The sequence below is a fragment of the Hordeum vulgare genome, chromosome 2H (genome assembly GCF_904849725.1).
Source record: "Hordeum vulgare subsp. vulgare chromosome 2H, MorexV3_pseudomolecules_assembly, whole genome shotgun sequence".
Classification (NCBI taxonomy): domain Eukaryota; kingdom Viridiplantae; phylum Streptophyta; class Magnoliopsida; order Poales; family Poaceae; genus Hordeum; species Hordeum vulgare.
The window spans coordinates 621,753,957-621,777,236 of record NC_058519.1 but is presented as its reverse complement, the minus strand read 5'-3'; the positions used below and the strand labels follow the sequence as shown (position 1 = coordinate 621,777,236).

Sequence of the window (23,280 nt, the reverse complement as noted above, 5' to 3'; positions counted from 1 at the left end):
ATGGGCACATCCAAGGCTTTGTACAAGGCCTTCACCAACGAGTTGGACACTTTGACGCCTTTGCAGGTATAAAAACTAGCTCACCTATCTTTTTGACGCCTTTTCATCAAGAACTTACCAATGTTTTTGTAATAGGCTATCTGGTGGCCATATCAAGACCGGGAGTGGGGGTTCGAGCTAAACGTGATGTGCGTTGAGGACAGGACTAGCTGGCGGTGCATGGTGCCCATGATATGTGTGTACGCCGTCGAGTGGCACTTGCCACACTGCGTGGCCGCACAGTTTGGGATTTACCAAAATACCCCACCGGGCATGCCGAACGAAACAGGCGGCCACGATTTCCACTTATGAGTGCATTGTTTATGTTACTATGTTTTCGTTGCGTTTGATATTCTTATGATGTTTTCCGTTGCTTATGCCTTGCACGAAGAGCAAGCGGAAATGTCAGTCGATCACAGACTAATGAGTGGAGCATAAAGATTTTGTGGCGGAATGGAACCAATAAAAGTTCCATAAAGATGTGGAGAGTAAACTAATTGACTGGGATGCGTACGACTATTACCACATGAAGTGGTATGACGATGGCGTGAAGCACCGTCTTTGACTCGGGCCCAAGTGGACGACAACAAAAATCGTGCACCTGGAGGAAGATGCCCCTGAAGATGAGGCCTACCGTGACGGGAGACATGAGTGGATTTAGAGAGTATGCACCCCGTGATTAACAGAGTGGTAAGTTGTGTTCTTATGTTTTGAACCGACGGTTGGATGTAATGTACTTTATTCATCATTGTGATTCACTTATTCCTTTACAACAGTCCTCGGAGCCAAACAAATGCATTTTTGAGAGCTCAGATGCGCTAGGTGGTGCCCCTGGGATCGGAGGTTCTGAAAACAAGTTGAGGGACACGATGAAGGTAACATTTGAGCCTCCTAGAATTGCTTTATGGTGTTACTCATTTGTAATCATAAAATTGATCTCTATTATGTCCTTATTTTATTCTTGTTGCAGAAGTTTGTGAAGCATTGTCGCAAGCTGATGGGCCTGCTTGGGTGCGTTGGCTCGTCTGCAGCTCATGATCCTGCAGGCCCACAGGGTACCATCGCTTCGTCGAGCCATGTTGCCTCCTCGTCTAGGTTGGTTGAACAGGAGTACGAGGAGGAAGAAGATGAAGAGAGCAACGAGAAGGAGTACGATGACGATGACGAAGCTCCACCAACTCAAACAACTCAGCTTGAGAAGAGGAAGGCGTCGAAGAAGGATTGGCAGGGTACATCCCCGTTTCAGAAACCGCGTCCTCATCAACTCAACAAGAAGCCTGATGAGACTTGTTCAAAGAACAACGAGGACCGTACCTCTAAGAGGGGAAGACGCAAGTGAATTGCTTAGTTAAACTATTTGTGATGGCCTATCAAACTATTTGCTATTTGTTAAACTATGTGCAACCGTTTTCTACTTTATGCTATGTGTGACATGTTTATTAGTTGAACTATTATTTATATCGAGTGTCATACATGTTATATTCTGTGAGATTTATAGATTTCATGTTTTTAAGTCTATAGTATTGCTCGGGATTATTTTTTTGAAAAATAAATACATCTTGTGTGCAAAAAATACACTTTCAACACACCCTACCGCCAAGGGTCCTTGACGATAGGATGTGGAACCTACCAAGGCACCAATCTTCGCCGATTCCAGGGTAGTGAACCTCCCAAGGCACCACTTGCCATCCTACTGTCGAAGACCTTGGCGGTAGGGTCTCATAACCTACTGTCGCAGTGCCTGGCGGTAGGATGGTACGCTATGTCAGCCTACGACTGTCAATTCATGGTTGCTGTTGTTGAGCCTACCATCAAGGCCCTGGCGGTAGGTCGTGTAAGCCTACCGCCGAACGCCCTAGCGGCAGCAAAAGGATCAGATCACGAAACATTTGTAAAGAGGGGTTAGATCCGGCTAAACTTGACTAAAGGGGTCAAAACACGAAATTTAGCCACCATGATACACACTACACAGTGGCAGTGTCCTCAACATGCATAAGCATAACTCCCGTTGTCTCATCCCGTCCGGAATTAATTGACGCTTAAACGGATGCGATTACTGATAGATAGCTACTCTTTACTTGGAACTCTCGTAGCTTAGCGAGGAGGTCAAGTGCATCTGAATCAGTATTTATTTTTCTTTTCTTTTAGCGGTGCATCTGAATCAGTAAGCAGATTCCCACCGAATCTAACCACCTTGGAATGAACAAAACTGCAAGCCTGATGCTGGCCCAGTGCGGCTAAATTTTGTGTTTTGACTTTTGATCCTTTTGCTGAAGTAAATTCAGATCTGATACTCGTTTATAAAAATTCTGAGATCTTACACATTTTCTGTCGTCAAGCCCTATGACAATAGGATACAACAACCTACGGCTAACTTTTCTGATGATAGGGTTGCACGTCTACCGTAAAAAAATTCAAGTCTACACGCACGCACCTTACCTTTTTTTTGTTTTTTTAGCAAAGTACAATCAAAGTCGCTCAAATACACGAACGTACACTCACCCCTACGAACGCACGCACCTTACCTCCAGGCATCTGTTACCGCTAGCGTTCGTGGCGGTAGCCCCTTTTTTTTACCGCCAGGTACCTTGATGGTAGGTTGTTATACCCTACCGCCATAAGGCTCGACGATAGAAAAAGATCAGATAATGAAATTTTTACAAACATGGGTCAGATCTCGATTTACTTTAAAAAAGGGTCAAAACAACAAATTTTGCCGCCCAGTGCATCATGTGGCCAGATCACCGGACTAGCCACATGTCGGATTCAGCTATGTGGTGCAGCCTGCAGATACTCTAGTATCATCATCCAAAGTAAAAGGGCCTGCTAGAAAGCCAAAAGAGGGTCACATTATTGGAGAGGACTTTTATCAGTGACAGACAGACCGACATTGTCCTCAGCACGCATAACATCCACTGTCTCATACGGAGTACTTGGACGGGATTACTCTAACCTACTGATTACAGATAGATCTCTACTTTATTGGAACTCTAGTAGCTTAGCGAGGAGGTAAAGCGCGATATCATTCATCTCTTTTTTAACCGCACGCCACGTGTGTGTGTGTGGCTTAAGCGTCAACGGCTCCTCATCCAGCAAATGTACCAGTCCTACACGAGCGCGACAAGTGGATTTTGTGCAATTGTCTTGGCGCTACACGCTTCTGAAAGTTTATTTGGCCCTAGGAGACGGTACATATCGACCAATTCACCATAGACGCGCAGAAGCCACTGAAGTCATTCTGCACAAGCACAATGTCTCAAACCAGAACAGACACACCACACCACTAGGTACTCTACTCACAAATGCGGTCCATGGGAAGCTCTGGCCAGATCAATTCTCCCTGGTGCTGTTCTTGAGCCACTCCAAGTATTTGAGGTTGCCGCCGCTGATGGGCAGCGCAATGACCTCAGGAACGCTGCGTGAGAAAATCAGACATCAAATATCCGTTCGGCATGTTGATCCATGCTTTGTACTCACACAAGTAAATAGAGTAGATCTTGATAAACAGGACGCAACTTACTCGTACTCATGGTTAGCTTTGACATGTTCAGTCAAGGCATTTAGGAGAGATTCTCTGGTCTTGATGATGAGCAACTCTTCAGCATCAGTTTGCACCTGACGAATGGACATATTGTGGAGAACTAAATATCAGTACTTTTGTAATGGATGTTTGATGGTGAAAAGAGGTGAATAAAACAACAAGTGCTGCCAATTAGCCTGGCCAAGAGAGCATCAGTAGAAATGTACCTTCCCCTCCCACCAGTAAACAGATTCAACTCCTGGAAAGAGACAAGAATGCCAACTATGAGATAAGTAGAAGAAGAAGAAAAAGATGATATGATATGATGGATGGCTGGAAATAAGATTGCTCAGTAAGCCAAGTACAACAGAAGAAACTATCATGAGAAGATGATGGGGCTACCTGTTGATGGCCACATGCATATCAATCATTTTAATACACATATTTTATTGTTAGTAAAGAGTACAATTTGCTAAAGGATTTTGCAGTCATTGCGCCAATATGTTCTAAGCAATCAAGCAAGTCACCCGCATGCCAACTTGCCCGCGCATTACCGAGTCCACAACTATTCCAGTTCCAGTGCATATGCACATCCAGGCACAAGCTATGGTCTACAGTTAAAGGTGTCTTGAGGATCTTGATGATGGTCAGACATTCGGTTAATTCAAGTATAATCTCAAAAGGTAATTATGCCAAACCTCAGTTACCACAAGTTAGAGTTGTGCTTATTTCAAATAAATATTTTCTGCCAGTGGCCAATTAGAGTTGGCTATCCAGCATAACATGTTTATACTCCATCTAATATACTACCTATGCAGCAAAATATAAGACGTTTTTGTAGGCTATATGGAGGGAGTACATCACTAATCCCTAATTCTATAATTATTAAGATAGTTTCCTTCAGCCCTTCTTATTCACCATGAATTTCACTTCAGACCCGATAATGTCGTCAGTTGAATCCCTTTCACCAAGTTTAGTTCCGACAGTGGTGATCTCATGATGCTGCACCTGACAGGTCAAATGATGACGTACACAACTACATGACTATCTGTGTCGCATTTTGGAGAACTCAAATGTTTAATGATTATCCTGATCCACTGAAGGCATTCGATTCAATGCAAGGGATAGAGAAGTCAATTTGTGAAAGTGTACGGCATGGGGCTTTAATGGAAACTGGAAGAGATGATGAGGTTCAAGTGAGAAGTGAAAACTGATTTACAAGATAGTAAGTTGACAGGAATCTACTACTCCCTCCGTTCCTAAATATTTGTCTTTTTACAGATTTCAATACAGACTACATACGGATGTATATAGATATAGTTTCCAGTGTAGATTCACTCATTTTGCTTCGTACCTAGTCCATAGTTGAATCTTTAAAAAGACAAATATTTAGGAACGGTGGGAGTACATTTGAGTGTCTAGCTGCAGATAATAAACAAGAGAGAGAACACAGTTCCTACCAGGCACTATGTTCACACAAGCAGCAAGTTTCTCACTGATAATGCTAGCCGATAGCTTTTTGCCTGCAGCAAAGGAAAAAATAATAATAAGATAACTGAAAATAAAAGACAGCCATTTTACATTTCTTAGTGCTGCTAAAGAAAGAGATCAAACTTGCCAAAACAATGCCATATAAGTACCATTGAACAACACAACAGCGACGAGATTTTAAATAGAAATGTAACTCAAATGCACTGCTGTATATGAAAATAAGTTTAAGTTAGTCAACTAATAGTACGGCATGTGTATGTGATTAATTAATTGAAATGGTAACATGTGACGATAGTAATAAGAAAAGACCAACAACATAGGTAAAGTACCTGCTTCACGATTTGGGACAGTCACATATACAACAATGGAAGGCACGGTCGTGGAAGTAGACTCCATTCTAGCAGAACTTATTGCCCTGCAAAGTTTCAGAACTAATACCTGATTGCCAACTATTCTAGTACATTACAAAAAACAAAATAACAACACAGATTCAGAAATATGGACCAGAAAAGTAACAACCAGAAAAGTAGCAACCAGAAAAGCTAAATACGATGCACGCTGAACCATTCACAACCAACCAGCGCAGCCATTTTTGCAAAATCCCATGAATCTAAAGCACGGATTTATTAATTAAGTGAGGGAAGAGGGAGGGGGGAAGAGAGAGGAGTGTGGATTACCGGACGAAGGGGAAACGGCGGGCGGAGAGGGCGCAGCCCGCTACGGCTCCTAGGCTGAGGAAGAGGAGAGCCCCCGCGAGCGGCGGTCGACGGGGCGGCGGCAGGGCGGAGGTGGAGGAGGCGGCGGTGGTGGGCGAGAATAGGGCTCGGAGTGGGGTGGGGAAGAGTGGCATCTTCTATTCCTGGCCCCACTTGGCTGGGCTGGGCTGGTTGTAGTGCACTAGTGCCGCGCATTCGGTTAATTCCGATCAGTTAATACTGAGTTAATTACACCGTAACACAACAACTTGCTCAAAATTAACAGATTCATACACAAACTTAAAAACCCACAAAATTCGTACTCCCTCCGTCACAGTTTAGAAGACACAGTTAGACTTAGGCGCGTTTTTAAAATAGACAAAGATTAAGGCACGTTGCATTTACTCGTAGCAGCTAACTAATACTACGTTATACTATTTCTATATCCATGCGTAATGTGAATGCTATTTTTTAACTCATTTCACAGCCAATCAATAACCACCTAAGTTCTAGAATTTTTGCATGCATGTCTTCTAAACCGTGACGGAGGGAGTACATAAGTTTATTTAATGTAACAATTGGCTATAAAACAACATGAAACAACCCTCCCGAAAGAACGCTTGAAACAAAAATGAATTAAATATGTCACTTGGAGGGAGTTCCCTACAAAATCATGTATCATATGCATTTGTCTTTCTTTGAATATCTACATAGCATATCATAGATCCTTCAAACAAAACGCCACCTAAATACAAAACAAAAGGCACTTCGACTTAAAGAAATCCAACGTCAAAACTTATTAATTCACAAACAAGGGAGTCCAATCCAGTTTATTCTAAAATTATCATATTATTTATAATTTCTATCTTTGTGTTGTCCTATGTATCACAACAAACAATCATGTTTCTGAAGCCTCGCCTGCTTTATTTCTCGTTCCTTCATTGATCTCAAGTAATACTAGTCACTTGATTAATAGAAATAGCACATCGTTTTATAAAACCTAGAGCAATAACACATCATTATCCATCATCCATCGTCAACCAATGAAGTGGAGTACATTACTACACTTGAGTGTCTAAACCAAAACACTTGCTGATGACCCTCAAGTATAGGGGATCAATTGTAGTTCTTTTAATAAATAAGAGTGTCAAACCTAACGAGGAGCAAAAGGAAATGACAAGCAATTTTCAGCAAGGTATTCTCAAGTGTTGTAAGGAACAGTGATAGATAGTTTTGTAGCAAGATAATTCATAACAAGTGACAAGTAACAATAATAGCAAGTGTGACACAAGGTAGCCCAATCCTTTTTATAGCAAAGACATGCCGAAAAATTCTCTTATATGAGGCAAACGCTCCCGAGGACTAATGACCCATAAGTATAGGGGATCAATGATAGACCTTTCAACAAGTAATAGTGTCGAACCCATCGAGGAGTAGAAGGTAATGACAAGTGGGTTTCAGCAAGGTATTCTCCGCAAGTGCTGTAAGTAGCAATGATAGATAGTTTTGTAACAAGATAATTAGTAACAAGTGACAAGTAATAATAGTAGCAAAGGTGCAACAAGGTAGTCCAATTGAAAAGACCTCGATGACGCCAAGAGGGGGGGGTGAATAGGCTATTTAAAAAACTTCTTCGGATTTGGCTTAAACCTAATGCGTAAATAAACTAAGAGGATATTTGTCAAACACAAATCCTAAATGCACTAGGCACTGCAACGTGTATCAACAACACGATCTACCAAGATGGACACAATACAGTTACTAACCAACCCAAGTAAGCTACACAAACTTACTTGAGCTATATCACACGACAAGTAGGTGAACGACACAAGATACTAGATCACACTATAGCACACGATATATCAAAAGCTGCAAGTGTGAACGTGTGGATATAGAGGGTATGCTTGAATGATTAATCTTGTACAAGAAATAGCCAACACAATATAATGAGCACAAACAATATGCAATGTATGTATGCTCAAGTAACACAAGTAAACCACAAGTAAGGAGTTAGGGTTAAGGATAACCAAGGTCACTGAGACGAAGATGTATCCCGATGTTCACTTCCTTGGAGGGAAGCTAGTCACCGTTAGAGAGGTGGATGTTACCACGAAGGCTCACCCTATTCTCCCTTTGAGATAACACCACGAAGGCGTTTCTCAAACACTAGTGGTAAGCCTTTGAGGTGGCTTCCAAACCCTCACAAACTTTTCCGGGGGTAATCACACGGATTGATTCCTCTCCTAAGAACTCCTATCGCCTAGGAGTCTCCAACCTCCAAGATTAACAAGATCACGGGGAATGCTCAAAACTTGCTCAAATCTCAAATAGCTTGGGTTGAGAGAAGGAGAGGGAGACGATCTATCTTTTGATTGGAACAACTCTCAAGGGGGCTCACAAATGCTCTTGGGATCTAAGATTTGGTGTGAGCAAATGTATGTGGGGTAGAAATGTGTTCTTATGAGGATATGGCTGTGTTGGACACCCTCTCACGAAGTGGGAGGGGGTATATATAGTGGGGAGAGTAAAACAGCCGTTGGGGACACTTTAAGTCAGACAGAGGTCGGACATCCGACAGTTTCTCGGATGTCCGGACGCCCACAAGGTGTCGGACGTCCGACACTGGTCGGTCCTCCGAGAGATGTATATATATCTGGAGTCACTGTGTAGTTGAACAGGAACCGGACGTCCGGAGGAGGCCGGAAATCCGAGTTATATGGCTCAAGTTTCACTGGTGCAAAGTTTCGGATTTCCGAAGCTGGTCGGACATCCGGCCCTCGTACGTCCGGAGGGAGCCGGAAGTCCGAGTTATATGGCTCAAGTTTCTCTGGTGCATAGTTCCGGACTTTTGAGGCTGGTCGAACGTCCGGGCCTCGAACGTCCGGAGGAAGCCGGAAGTCCGAGTTATATGGCTCTGATTTTTCTGGTATAGGATTCCGGATTTTCGAAGCAGTCGGTCGTCTGACCCTCGGACGTCCGGAGGAAGCCGGATGTCCGAGGCACTGGTTCTGTTTTCTGATAACAGCAGAGCAGTGGAGATGTGGTATGAGCAGAACAGTGGATATCTAGTTTGAGCAAGTTCATCACAAAACCCGTGATCCCCTCTTAATAGTGCGGGATCCCTAAAGACTCAAGAATTATAAAAGGGGTACCGATGATCCATACTTGAGTGTATACTTTTATTCGCTGATCATCACTCCGCACCACTAACATCAAAGGGACTGATACCTTTGAGTTAGCCCTTTCACTTGAGCTTGATGTTGTTGTTCCTTCTTGGCTCAAGTTGAAAGCAAGACATGATGAAGTCTTCAAGTAGCTCTCCCATACATAATGTGGAAAGCCTAGCTTATGTATTCATCTTCATTTGTCCACCATGTGAACATCCACAAGAATCAAGCATGTAGTGCTCACGAATGCTTATCTTGATCTTGTCCTTGTTAGCACATGAGCTTGTCCTTATCAACACATGATCATTCACAATAGCTTACATGGGATTAGTGATTAGTTATCTATATGTGTGTTGTCAGCAACACCAAAACACGATTAAGGGCATGACTGCACTTTCAATCTCCCCCTTTTTGGTAGTTGATGACAACATACATATAGCTCTCAAAAATAGTAATAAACATGTGTGGCTTAGGAGAGATTTGTTACGATGCTTATGAAGCTCCCCCTTATTATATGCATAGTAAAATAGGTAAGTGCGGGAGCTCCCCTTAATGTGTGCATGAAGATAATAGCATGATATAACACCATAATAGTTCAGCAATACATAGCATATCATAAGAATCAATAATTCATAGCATATCATATGAATCAAGGCATATCATATGAATCAATGGATAACATAAAACTCATCATCATATGACACAACGATAATATCATGAGATCTCATCACCACATGATAGTTCAACAATACATCATCCATAAGTGATGGCATAGCACATCATCCATAAGTATCATTACATGATGACACATCATTAAGTTCGACATAATACATCATACCATTCATTATGAGAGAAACTAAAATCGAAACTAAGATAAGATAATGTTCTCCCCCTTTGGCATCAAGGACAAAAAAGGAGGGAAACCCGGCAATGCTACCACATACTCAAATATCACCCTCATCAATATCATCATCATCATGCATCATCCTCATCATCCTCATCCTCATCCTCAGGCAAACCACTGCCACCAGCCTCATCAAGAAAATCAGCCCACTCAGGACCAGATGGGAAGCCAAAGTCAGAAGGAGGAGCAGTAGGAAGGGCCTCATCGTCACTCACATCAAGAGCACCTGAGTCTCTCAGACGAGCCTTGAGGGCATTCTTGGAGGAGAAGAGGCGAGAAACCACATCATGAGTTTGACCGCACTGGAAAGAGAAGGCCTTCATCATAGCAGAACGCGCCTTGCCAATGAATTTGGCAAAGCGACCGAGAGGAGCTGAGCTGGATGAAGGGGTTGCTGACCAGGCAGCAGTGCGGCGAGTGGAGGTGGATGATGGGGTTTTCTTGGGAGCATATTTATCCGCCATGTGAGCGGGAATGACCCACTTGTGATGCGTGTGAGAGACAGCAAAAGTAAATTCAGCAACACGGTTAATAAAAGCCTGGATGAAGGGGGCATGAGGGAAGGCTCGCTTGTATTGAAAACTAGCGAGCCGAATCTCATGCCGTAGAAAGTGAGGCACATTAATTTTGCGCTTGGGGTTCTCGTGCAAATGTGACATGATGTCAATACAGTAGCCACTGCAGGATCCCTTATCACCCATCTTGGGATAGATGGTGCGGATAAGACACTGAAAGATGATAAAGTAGGGAGAGCGCCAGATGGATACTTGGTTAAGATCCTTCATCCGTTTGTCTGCATCAAGTTCACGGAGTGGTTTGAGGAGAAACCCACATGCCTCAATTGGCTTATGTACACGGTTAGGATCATTCTTATGGATTTTGAAGCCGGAGTCGGGGAAATCGAGTGCGGCAACAAACTCATCATAAGAGGCTATGAACTGAACGTTAGAGGTCATCCAGCTAACAGTGTTGTTTGGGCCAAAGAAACATGTGGCATAAAATTGGTGAATAGCAGCAGCGTTAAAATCGCACCGAAAAGCAAAGGGGGCAGCAAGCCCCGATGACTCAATGAGCTCAACGGCACCCGGGTATTTCACCGGGTGCGTGCGAATATGCTCAAGATCAATAAAGTGATGGACAGAGAGACCCTTAGGAACAATGACCATAGTAAAGATGTCCGCCTGGACGTTTGTGCGGAAACGTGAGTCCATAGAGTCACGTACAACAGAGAATTGGTCAACGTCGCGGCGGAAAGTGAAGTAGGAAGACTTAGGACTCGTGGTGAAGTTCTTAACTTCATGACCTAAAGTAGCAGGAGGTTCAAGAGAGATGCGACGAGCTTCACCTTCGGGCTGTTCAGGAGGAGGTGGTGGCATATAGGAGGGCCTGCGAGTCCCAGGCTTCGGCATAGTCTTCCGAACGGCGACGTATTCAGCGCGTTCCTCATCCGCAAGCTCATCCTCGAAATCCGAGCCATCAGACGAGGAGTGGGGCTGACGAGGAGGACGTCGGGCGATCCGTTTGAAGGGACGGCGTTGCCCCTCGGAGTCATCCGACCCCGTGCCATTAGGGGCACGAGAGGATGAGCCAGCAGTGTTTTTCCGGGCGATGTGCTTAATCTTGGGCATGATGAACAAGGCCTACATGGTTGGAAACCCAATGGAGAACGGTCACGGTCAAACCACATGAACGAACACATGAATCTTGGGAGAAAGGGGAACCAAACGTGAGTGAGACCGAGGGGATACCTACAGATCGAGAGAGAGGAGGAAAGGAAGACGGATCCCGCGGAGGAGATCGGAACCCGTGGAGGAGATCAGTCAGATCCTGGAGCAGGGTCCCCTGGTGGCGGCGCCGGCGAGCACCTCTCGCGCTGGCGGCGGCGGCTGTGGTGGCGGCTGGGAGAAAAGGAGGTGGGTGGGGGCTAGGGAAAGGCCCAGCCCGCACCCTTCTATTTATAGAGCTCCCGAAGTGTCGGACGTCTGGAGATTGTTTAGCCGTCGGACGACCGACATCTGTCGGACGTCCGGAGTGCGTTTAGCCGTGGACGTCCGAGATCCGTTGGACGACCGAGAGAGAGAAGGCAAAGGCAATTTCTGGGATTTGGATGATGAGGTGATAAGGAGTATTCTCGCATGTGTAGCAACCAAAGGGGCCTCTCAACTAACATATTTTGGACATGTTATGTTGTAAATCTTTTAATTCGATTACTATGATAAGTGTGGGTCCAAAATACCGTCAAACGCATGAGTGCATAGACTCATGCACAAGTTATCCTCTTATAAGAGCAAGGCACATGACACAAGGGTCATGGCACAAATTTGTCTCATTCATATGACCATGAAGTGCTAAGAGAACACCAACACTAAGCATTTCATCAATGTGATTGACAAGGACATGCAGGAAATTACAAAGTGGAAAAGGTATTATGTTCATGCCATGATGCAACCTACACAGTGTTGACTCTAATGTTGTACATGCATGAGGTAAATACTTGTTACCGGAAAAGCATTGGTATGGTGTAGAAGTAGTCGAGTCCTGTCTTGACTCTAATTTCTTCGTGACCAGCACCATCTTCTTCTGAGAATAACTCAAGATAGCAATGCTTCTCCAAAGTACCTAAACCACCAATTAAGCACAATATGGTCCCCAAACTTATTGGGTCCGAAGTAGTTAGTCCAACTACAATATATATATACGGTAAGATCACTCAATTATGTGCATATAGATATAAGTTTTACTTTCAAGCACACCTTAACCTTTTAATGGATACGTCTGATTTACCATATACATATATTGGATCAAAGATACGATAGACATGGCATGTGCATCTACACATAGTAGATATGCCTACACAAGCCTATCAAAATCCAAGGATATACAATTTGGACAAATGAACACATAATTTTCTATTACAGAACATTCATGTCGTCCAATAATGGAAGGGTGACAAATCAACATATGGTAGCACCCCAAGTTCAACACATGAACCGGTCAAGGCATCAAACCATGTAAGGTATGCATTTTGCACAACCTTACATGCATGTCTCACCCTAGTAGATGTATAAGTGTAGGTAATATGATTATAACTCCCACAACATTATGAAATAAATAGTGCGAGCTCAAAGACATGCATGGGAGATTACCGGGTGAGACATGAATTTCTCGGCAAGTTAAGTAGGTCAAATGAAGACAAGGCCGAAATAAAATGACCATGGAAAACACTACCAAGCCAGAGATACCATGTGTGAGAGAACACAATGGCATTTAGAATTATCAGTGGTGGTAGGTGCCAAACGAGCACAAAGGTCGTTTTATACTCACACAAGTGTGATATGGGAGTTCAACCATAAGCATAATGTTTAGATGTCATACGTTAACATCCCAATTATTTAGATCATAGTGTGGAGAAATAATTCGAAAGGCATGCATCGGATGTTTTATCTTACCAGGGGATGTGACGTGCACAAAGCATATCACACTCCCATAATGTGATAATCCATGTATTTATCATACAAGGCAATCAATCATCCAACTAAGCTGATAAGAGGATGTCAATTTGACCTTCGGATGGCTTTGACATCAAACGAAATGATTGGATAATCTTGCACCGTGAATACCAGATGGAGTCCAATACATATATACACATTTTGGGTTAGTGACGTGCGTAGAGCAGAACACTCCCCCTTAATGTGATGAGCTATTAACGTCTCAAAAGACCCACACATCGGTGCAGCTAGGATGCAAGTAATGATCAGGACTACACACAACTATATGACATACATAACGACCTACACATGATAGATAACGCATAACAATCATACTAGTAGGCGCAACATGTCAAAGTACATTCTAGGTACCAAACCTACACATGAGAAGGAGTGGGGCAGGCAACTTACAATGTAAACAATTTAAGTACAACTTACCGCAAAGAGGCACACTGGATATGGGATATGGGCTCGATAATCCAAATGACTTGGCTTGAGATAATACGAATGATGAAGAGCCCTTAAATCTTCATTGTGTATCCAAGTCTCCAATGTCCTCCAAAGCCACCTATTGATCAAGTTTGAGCTTGTTGGTCCCCAACTACGTTGGGTCCTAAGAGGTTAGTCACAATAGGCTTGGCAACCCAAATGGTTATTTTCTTGACACCATTTTGAGTACCAACAAACTTGGCAAACACATTGCCAACTTTATCCTTCCCAAGAGAATAGCTATCATCAATAGTGATTGGGTTGGATAAGTTACCTTTCGTGCAAGACGAAGCGACGTGGCCCTTCTCACGACATAAGTAGCAACATCTACCCTTTGTTTTCTTCCCAGTTGATTTCTCACCTCGGGGAGTGTTGGCTTGGGTCTTATTGGGAAGAGGCCTTCCTTCAACTTGTAGCTGAGTGTGTGATTGAGTTTGTGCCCGCTTCCCTTGTTGCTTGTGACTTTGAGAATTCGTCTTCAGAGGGCAAGATCTAACATGGTGCCCTTTAACTTTGCACTTGAAGCAAATGATTTTGGCAGAATTCTTAACTTGTTCTAGGCCACTCTTGTTCTTGTTTGAGTTTACTCCAACATCATTTTTGTCATTTGGATATGTTTGCTCACACAGGACGTTGTTGAGTGTGGACATCCCTTCACGACACTGTTCCAAGTCTTTCTGTTGGAATTATGCCCTAGAGGCAATAATAAATATAGTTATTATTATAATTCCTGTATCAAGATAATCGTTTATTATCCATGCTATAATTGTATTGAATGAAGACTTATATACGTGTGTGGATACATAGACAAAACACTGTCCCTAGCAAGCCTCTAGTTGGCTAGCCAGTTGATCAAAGATAGTCAGGGTCTTCTGATTATGAACAAGGTGTTGTTTCTTGATAACTGGATCACGTCATTAGGAGAATCACGTGATGGACTAGACCCAAACTAATAGACGTAGCATGTTGATCGTGTCATTTTGTTGCTACTGTTTTATGCGTGTCAAGTATTTGTTCCTATGACCATGAGATCATATAACTCACTGACACCGGAGGAATACTTTGTGTGTATCAAACGTCGCAACGTAACTAGGTGACTATAAAGATGCTCTACAGGTATCTCCGAAGGTGTTCGTTGAGTTAGTATGGATCGAGACTGGGATTTGTCACTCCGTGTGACGGAGAGGTATCTCGGGGCCCACTCGGTAATACAACATCACACACAAGCCTTGCAAGCAATATGACTTAGTGTAAGTTGCAGGATCTTGTATTACGGAACGAGTAAAGAGACTTGCCGGTAAACGAGATTGAAATAGGTATACGGATACTGACGATCGAATCTCGGGCAAGTAACATACCGAAAGACAAAGGGAATGACATACGGGATTATGAATCCTTGGCACTGAGGTTCAAACGATAAGATCTTCGTAGAATATGTAGGATCCAATATGGGCATCCAGGTCCCGCTATTGGATATTGACCGAGGAGTCTCTCGGGTCATGTCTACATAGTTTTCGAACCCGCAGGGTCTGCACACTTAAGGTTCGACGTTGTTTTATGCGTATTTGAGTTATATGGTTGGTTACCGAATGTTGTTCGGAGTCCCGGATGAGATCACGGACGTCACGAGGGTTTCCGGAATGGTCCGGAAACGAAGATTGATATATAGGATGACCTCATTTGATTACCGGAAGGTTTTCGGAGTTACCGGGAATGACGAATGGGTTCCGGGTGTTCACCGGGGGGGGGCAACCCACCCCAGGGAAGCCCATAGGCCTTGGGGGTGGCGCACCAGCCCTTAGTGGGCTGGTGGGACAGCCCAAGAAGGTCCTATGCGCCGTAGGAAGAAAATCAAAGAGAAAAGAAAAAAAGAGGAGGTGGGAAAAGGGGGAAGGACTCCTCCTTCCAAACCTAGTTGGACTCGGTTTGGAAGGGGAGGGTTTCCCCCCTTGGCTCGGCCGAACCCCTTGGGGGTCCTTGGACCCCAAGGCAAGGCTCCCCCTCTTCCCCCTATATATACGGAGGTTTTAGGGCTGATTTGACACAACTTTTCCACGGCAGCCCGACCACATATCTCCACGGTTTTACCTCTAGATCGCGTTTCTGCGGAACTCGGGCGGAGCCCTGCTAAGATAAGATCACCACCAACCTCCGGAGCGCCGTCATGCTGCCGGAGAACTCTTCTACCTCTCCGTCTCTCTTGCTGGATCAAGAAGGACGAGATCATTGTCGAGCTGTACGTGTGCTGAACGCGGAGGTGTCGTCCGTTCGGCACTAGATCGTGGGACTGATCGCGGGACGGTTCGCGGGGCGGATCGAGGGACGTGAGGACGTTCCACTACATCAACCGCGTTCACTAACGCTTCTGCTGTGCGATCTACAAGGGTACGTAGGTCGAATATCCCCTCTCGTAGATGGACATCACCATGATAGGTCTTCATGTGCGTAGGAAATTTTTTGTTTCCCATGCGACGTTCCCCAACAGTGGCATCATGAGCTAGGTTCATGCGTAGATGTATTCTCGAGTAGAACACAAAAGTTTTTTGTGGGTGGTGATGTGCGTTTTGCTGCCCTCCTTAGTCTTTTCTTGATTCCGCGGTATTGTTGGATCGAAGCGGCTTGGACCGACATTACTCGTACGCTTACGAGAGACTGGTTTCATCGCTACGAGTAACCCCGTTGCTCAAAGATGACTGGCAAGTGTCAGTTTCTCCAACTTTAGTTGAATCGGATTTGATCGAGGAGGTCCTTGGATGAGGTTAAATAGCAATTCATATATCTCCGTTGTGGTGTTTGCGTAAGTAAGATGCGATTCTACTAGATACCCATGGTCACCACGTAAAACATGCAACAACAAAATTAGAGGACGTCTAACTTGTTTTTGCAGGGTATGCTTGTGATGTGATATGGACAACGATGTGATGTGATATATTGGATGTATGAGATGATCATGTTGTAATAGATAATATCGACTTGCATGTCGATGGTACGGCAACCGGCAGGAGCCATAGGGTTGTCTTTAAACTAACGTTTGTGCTTGCAGATGCGTTTACTATTTTGCTAGGATGTAGCTTTAGTAGTAATAGCATGAGTAGCACAACAACCCCGATGGCGACATGTTGATGGAGAACATGGTGTGGCGCCGGTGACAAGAAGATCGTGCCGGTGCTTTGGTGATGGAGATCAAGGAGCACGTGATGATGGCCATATCATGTCACTTATGAATTGCATGTGATGTTAATCCTTTTATGCACCTTATTTTGCTTAGAACGACGGTAGCATTATGAGGTGATCTCTCACTAAAATTTCAAGACGAAATTGTGTTCTCCCCGACTATGCACCGTTGCTACAGTTCGTCATTTCGAGACACCACGTGTTGATCGGGTGTGATAGACTCAACGTTCACATACAACGGGTGCAAAACAGTTGCGCACGCGGAACACTCGGGTTAAGCTTGACGAGCCTAGCATGTGCAGACATGGCCTCGGAACACATGAGACCGAAAGGTCGATCATGAATCATATAGATGATATGATTAGTATAGAGATGCTTACCACTGAAACTATACTCAACTCACGTGATGATCGGACTTGAGCTAGTGTAAGTGGATCATGAACCACTCAAATGACTAGAGAGATGTACTTTTTGAGTGGGAGTTTAGCGAGTAATTTGATTAAGTTAAACTCTAATTATCTTGAACATAGTCTAAGTCACCCTGAATTTTAATACGTTCCTAGAGAAAGCTAAGTTGAAAGATGATGGAAGCAACTTTGTAGACTGGGCTCGTAATCTTAAGCTAATCTTACAAGCTGGGAAGAAGGATTATGTCCTTAATGCTGCGCTAGGAGATGAACCACCCGCTACGGCTGACCAGGATGTTAAGAACGCTTGGTTAGCACGTAAGGAGGACTACTCAGTAGTTCAATGTGCAGTCTTGTATGGCTTAGAACCAGGACTTCAACGTCTCTTTGAGCATCATGGAGCATTTGAGATGTTCCAGGAGTTGAAGTTCATCTTTCAGAAGAATGCCCAGATCGAGAGGTATGAGACCTCCGATAAATTCTATGCTTGCAAGATGGAGGAAAACTCGTCTGTCAGTGAACATGTGCTCAAAATGTCTGGGTACTCGAACCGTCTAGCTGAGCTGGGGATTGAACTCCCGCAAGAGGCTATCACTGACAGAATCCTTCAATCACTTCCGCCAAGCTATAAAGGCTTTGTGTTGAACTACAACATGCAAGGGATGAACAAGTCACCCGGCGAGTTGTTTGCGATGCTGAAAGTCGCAGAGTCTGAACTCCGTAAAGAGCATCAAGTGTTGATGGTGAATAAGACCACTAGTTTCAAGAGAAACGACAAAGGCAAAAAGGGTAATTCAAAGAAGAGCGGCAAGCCTGTTGCCAATCCAACGAAGAAACCCAAAGTTGGACCTAAGCCTGAAACAGAGTGTTACTATTGCAAGGGTATGGGTCACTCGAAGCGCAATTACCCCAAGTATCTGGCTGATAAGAAGGCGACCAAAGAAAAATCAGGTATATTTGATATACATGTTATTGATGTGTACTTAACCGGCTCTCATAGTAGTGCCTGGGTATTCGATACCGGTTCTGTTGCTCATATTTGCTACTCGAAACAGGAACTGCGGAATAGACGAAGGCTGGCGAAAGATGAAGTGACGATGCACGTAGGAAATGGTTCCAAGGTTGATGCAATCGCCGTCGGCACAATTTCCTTTAGTTACCATCAGGATTAGTTATGAACTTGATTCATTGTTATTTAGTGCCTGCGTTGAGCATGAACATTATATCTGGATCTTGTTTATTGCGAGACGATTACTCTTTTAAGTCAGAGAATAATGGTTGTTCTATTTCTATGAGTAACATATTTTATGGTCATGCACCCAATGTGAGAGGATTGTTCATATTGAATCTTGATAGTGATACACACATACATAACATTGAGACCAAAAGAGTTAGAGTTAACAATGATAGCGCCATATTTTTGTGGCACTGCCGCTTAGGTCATATTGGTGTAAAGCGCATGAAGAAACTCCATGCCGATGGACTTTTGGAGTCACTTGACTTTGATTCACTTGACACGTGCGAACCATGCCTCATGGGCAAGATGACTAAAACTCCGTTCTCCGGAACAATGGAGCGTGCAAGTGACTTGTTGGAAATCATACATACCGATGTGTGCGGTCCGATGAGCGTGGAGGCACGCGGCGGATATCGTTATTTTCTCACCTTCACTGACGATTTGAGTAGATATGGTTATGTCTACTTAATGAAGCACAAGTCTGAAACATTTGAAAAGTTCAAGCAATTTCAGAGTGAAGTTGAAAATCATCGTAACAAGAAGATCAAGTTCCTACGGTCTGATCGTGGGGGTGAATATCTGAGTTTCGAGTTTGGTGCTCACTTAAGACAATGTGGAATTGTTTCACAGTTAACACCGCCTGGAATACCACAGCGTAATGGTGTGTCCGAACATCGTAATCGTACTTTATTAGAGATGGTGCGATCTATGATGTCTCTTACTGATTTGTCGTTATCATTTTGGGGCTATGCATTAGAAACAGCTGCATTCACTTTAAATAGGGCACCATCAAAATCCGTTGAGACGACACCATACGAACTGTGGTATGGCAAAAGGCCAAAGTTTTCGTTTCTTAAAGTTTGGGGCTGTGATGCTTATGTCAAAAAGCTTCAGCCTGAAAAGCTGGAACCCAAAGCGGAAAAGTGCATCTTCATAGGTTACCCAAAAGAGACAGTTGGGTACACCTTCTATCTCAAATCCGAGGGCAAAGTGTTTGTTGCTAAAAACAGAGCTTTTCTCGAGAAGGAGTTTCTCTCGAGAGAATTGAGTGGGAGGAAGATAGAACTTGATGAGGTTGTCGAACCTCTCATCCCTCTAGATGGTGGCGCATGGCAAGGGGAAACCTCTGTCGTTGCGACGCTGGTTGAGGAGGAAGTTAATGATGATGATCATGAAACTCCGGTTCAAGTTTCTGTCGAACCACGCAGGTCGACGAGACCACGTGCTGCTCCAGAGCGGTACGGTAATCCCGTCTTGTCAATCATGTTGTTAGACAACAATGAACCTGCAAATTATGAAGAAGCAATGATGGGCCCAGATTCCAACAAATGGCTAGAAGCCATGAAGTCCGAGATAGGATCCATGTATGAGAACAAAGTGTGGACTTTGGAAGTACTACCTGAGGGCCGCAAGGCTATTCAGAACAAATGGATCTTTAAGAGGAAGACGGACGCTGATGGCAATGTGACCGTTTATAAAGCTCGACTTATGGCAAAGGGTTTTTCACAAGTTCAAGGAGTTGACTACGATGAGACATTCTCACCCATAGCGATGCTTAAGTCCGTCAGAATCATGTTAGCAATAGCTGCATTTTTCGATTATGAAATCTGGCAGATGGATGTCAAAACGGTGTTCCTTAACGGTTTCCTTAAGGAAGAGTTGTATATGATGCAACCCGAAGGTTTTATCGATCCTAAGAATGCTAACAAGGTGTGCAAGCTCCAGTGATCCATTTATGGACTGGTGCAAGCATCTCAGAGTTGGAACAAACGCTTTGATGATGTGATCAAAGCATTTGGGTTTATACAAGTGGTTGGAGAATCTTGTATTTACAAGAAAGTGAGTGGGAGCTCTGTGGCGTTTCTAATATTATATGTGGATGACATATTACTGATTGGAAACAACATAGAGTTTTTAGAGAGCATAAAGGATTACTTGAATAAAAGTTTCTCTATGAAGGACCTAGGAGAAGCTGCTTACATTCTAGGCATTAAGATCTATAGGGATAGATCAAAACGCCTGGTAGGACTTTCACAAAGCACATACCTTGATAAAGTTTTGAAGAGGTTCAAAATGGAACAGTCCAAGAAAGGGTTCTTGCCAGTTTTACAAGGTACGAGATTGAGTAAGACTCAGTGCCCAGCAACTGATGAGGATAGAGAGCATATGAGCACCATCCCCTATGCTTCAGCCATAGGTTCTATCATGTATGCAATGTTGTGCACTAGACCGGACGTTAGCCTGGCCATAAGTATGGCAGGTAGGTTCCAGAGTAATCCAGGAGTGGATCACTGGACGGCGGTCAAGAATATCCTGAAGTACCTGAAAAGGACTAAGGATATGTTTCTCGTGTATGGAGGTGACGAAGAACTCGTCGTAAAAGGTTACGTCGATGCAAGCTTTGATACAGATCCGGACGACTCTAAGTCGCAAACCGGATACGTATTTATTCTTAATAGGGGTGCGGTAAGCTGGTGCAGTTCCAAGCAGAGCGTCGTAGCAGATTCTACATGTGAAGCGGAGTACATGGCTGCCTCGGAGGCGGCTAAGGAGGGTGTCTGGATGAAGCAGTTCATGACGGATCTTGGAGTGGTGCCAAGCGCACTGAATCCAATAACCTTGTTCTGTGACAACACGGGTGCCATTGCCCTGGCAAAGGAACCACGGTTTCACAAGAAGTCCACACACATCAAACGACGCTTCAACCTCATTCGCGACTACGTCGAAGGGGAGGACGTAAATATATGCAAAGTGCACACGGATCTGAATGTAGCAGACCCGCTGACTAAACCTCTTCCATGGGCAAAGCATGATCAACACCAGAACTGTATGGGTGTTAGATTTATTACAATGTAATTCGCATGATGATGTGAGGGCTAGATTATTGACTCTAGTGCAAGTGGGAGACTGTTGGAATTATGCCCTAGAGGCAATAATGAATATAGTTATTATTATAATTCCTACATCAAGATAATCGTTTATTATCCATGCTATAATTGTATTGAATGAAGACTTATATACATGTGTGGATACATAGACAAAACACTATCCCTAGCAAGCCTCTAGTTGGCTAGCCAGTTGATCAAAGATAGTCAGGGTCTTCTGATTATGAACAAGGTGTTGTTGCTTGATAACTGGATCACGTCATTAGGAGAATCACGTGATGGACTAGACCCAAACTAATAGACGTAGCATGTTGATCGTGTCATTTTGTTGCTACTGTTTTCTGCGTGTCAAGTATTTGTTCCTATGACCATGAGATCATATAACTCACTGACACCGGAGGAATACTTTGTGTGTATCAAACGTCGCAGCGTAACTGGGTGACTATAAAGATGCTCTACAGGTGTCTCCGAAGGTGTTCGTTGAGTTAGTATGGATCTAGACTGGGATTTGTCACTCCGTGTGACGGAGAGGTATCTCGGGGCCCACTCGGTAATACAACATCACACACAAGCCTTCCAAGCAATATGACTTAGTGTAAGTTGCGGGATCTTGTATTACAGAACGAGTAAAGAGACTTGTCGGTAAACGAGATTTAAATAGGTATACGGATACTGACGATCGAATCTCGGGCAAGTAACATACCGAAAGACAAAGGAAATGACATACGGGATTATATGAATCCTTGGCACTGAGGTTCAAACGATAAGATCTTCGTAGAATATGTAGGATCCAATATGGGCATCCAGGTCCCGCTATTGGATATTGACCGAGGAGTCTCTCAGGTCATGTCTACATAGTTCTCGAACCCGCAGGGTCTGCACACTTAAGGTTCGACGTTGTTTTATGCGTATTTGAGTTACAATGGTTGGTTACCGAATGTTGTTCGGAGTCCCGGATGAGATCACGGACGTCACGAGGGATTCCGGAATGGTCCAGAAACGAAGATTGATATATAGGATGACCTCATTTGATTACCGGAAGGTTTTCAGAGTTACCGGGAATGTACCGGGAATGACGAATGGGTTCCGGGTGTTCACCGAGGGGGGGGGGGCAACCCACCCCGGGGAAGCCCATAGGCCTTGGAGGTGGCGTACCAGCCCTTAGTGGGCTGGTGGGACAGCCCAATAAGGCCCTATGCGCCATAGGAAGAAAATCAAAGAGAAAAAAAAGAGGAGGTGGGAAAAGGGGGAAGGACTCCTCCTTCCAAACCTAGTTGGACTCGGTTTGGAAGGGGAGGGTTGCCCCCCTTGGCTCGGCCGAATCCCTTGGGGGTACTTGGACCCCAAGGCAAGGCTCCCCCTCTTTCCCCTATATATACGATGGTTTTAGGGCTGATTTCACAACTTTGCCACGGTAGCCCGACCACATATCTCCACGGTTTTACCTCTAGATCGCGTTTCTGCGGAGCTCGGACGGAGCCCTGCTGAGCTAAGATCACCACCAACCTCCGGAGCGCCGTCACGCTGTCGGAGAACTCTTCTACCTCTCAGTCTCTCTTGCTGGATCAAGAAGGCCGAGATCATCATCGAGCTGTACGTGTGCTAAACGCGGAGGTGCCGTCCGTTCGGCACTAGATCGTGGGACTGATCGCGGGACGGTTCGCGGGGCGGATCGAGGGACGTGAGGACGTTCCACTACATCAACCGCGTTCACTGACGCTTCTGCTGTGCGATCTACAAGGGTATGTAGATTGAATATCCCCTCTCGTAGATGGACATCACCA

The 23,280-nt window shown here is 44.3% G+C and overlaps 1 protein-coding gene across 1 annotated transcript; it reads right to left on the bottom strand.

Moving 5' to 3' along the window:
* Positions 1–2,866: 2,866 nt before the first annotated feature.
* LOC123427956 (protein CutA 1, chloroplastic) lies at positions 2,867–5,915 on the bottom strand. The gene is made up of 6 exons (XM_045112102.1): positions 5,728–5,915; positions 5,380–5,465; positions 5,020–5,082; positions 3,787–3,818; positions 3,560–3,654; positions 2,867–3,454 (listed from the first exon to the last, which is right to left on the bottom strand). The coding sequence occupies exons 1-6, from the start codon at positions 5,898–5,900 to the stop codon at positions 3,370–3,372; spliced, it is 534 nt and encodes a 177-aa protein (XP_044968037.1). The 5' UTR covers positions 5,901–5,915; the 3' UTR covers positions 2,867–3,369.
* Between the last annotated feature and the right edge of the window lie 17,365 nt (positions 5,916–23,280).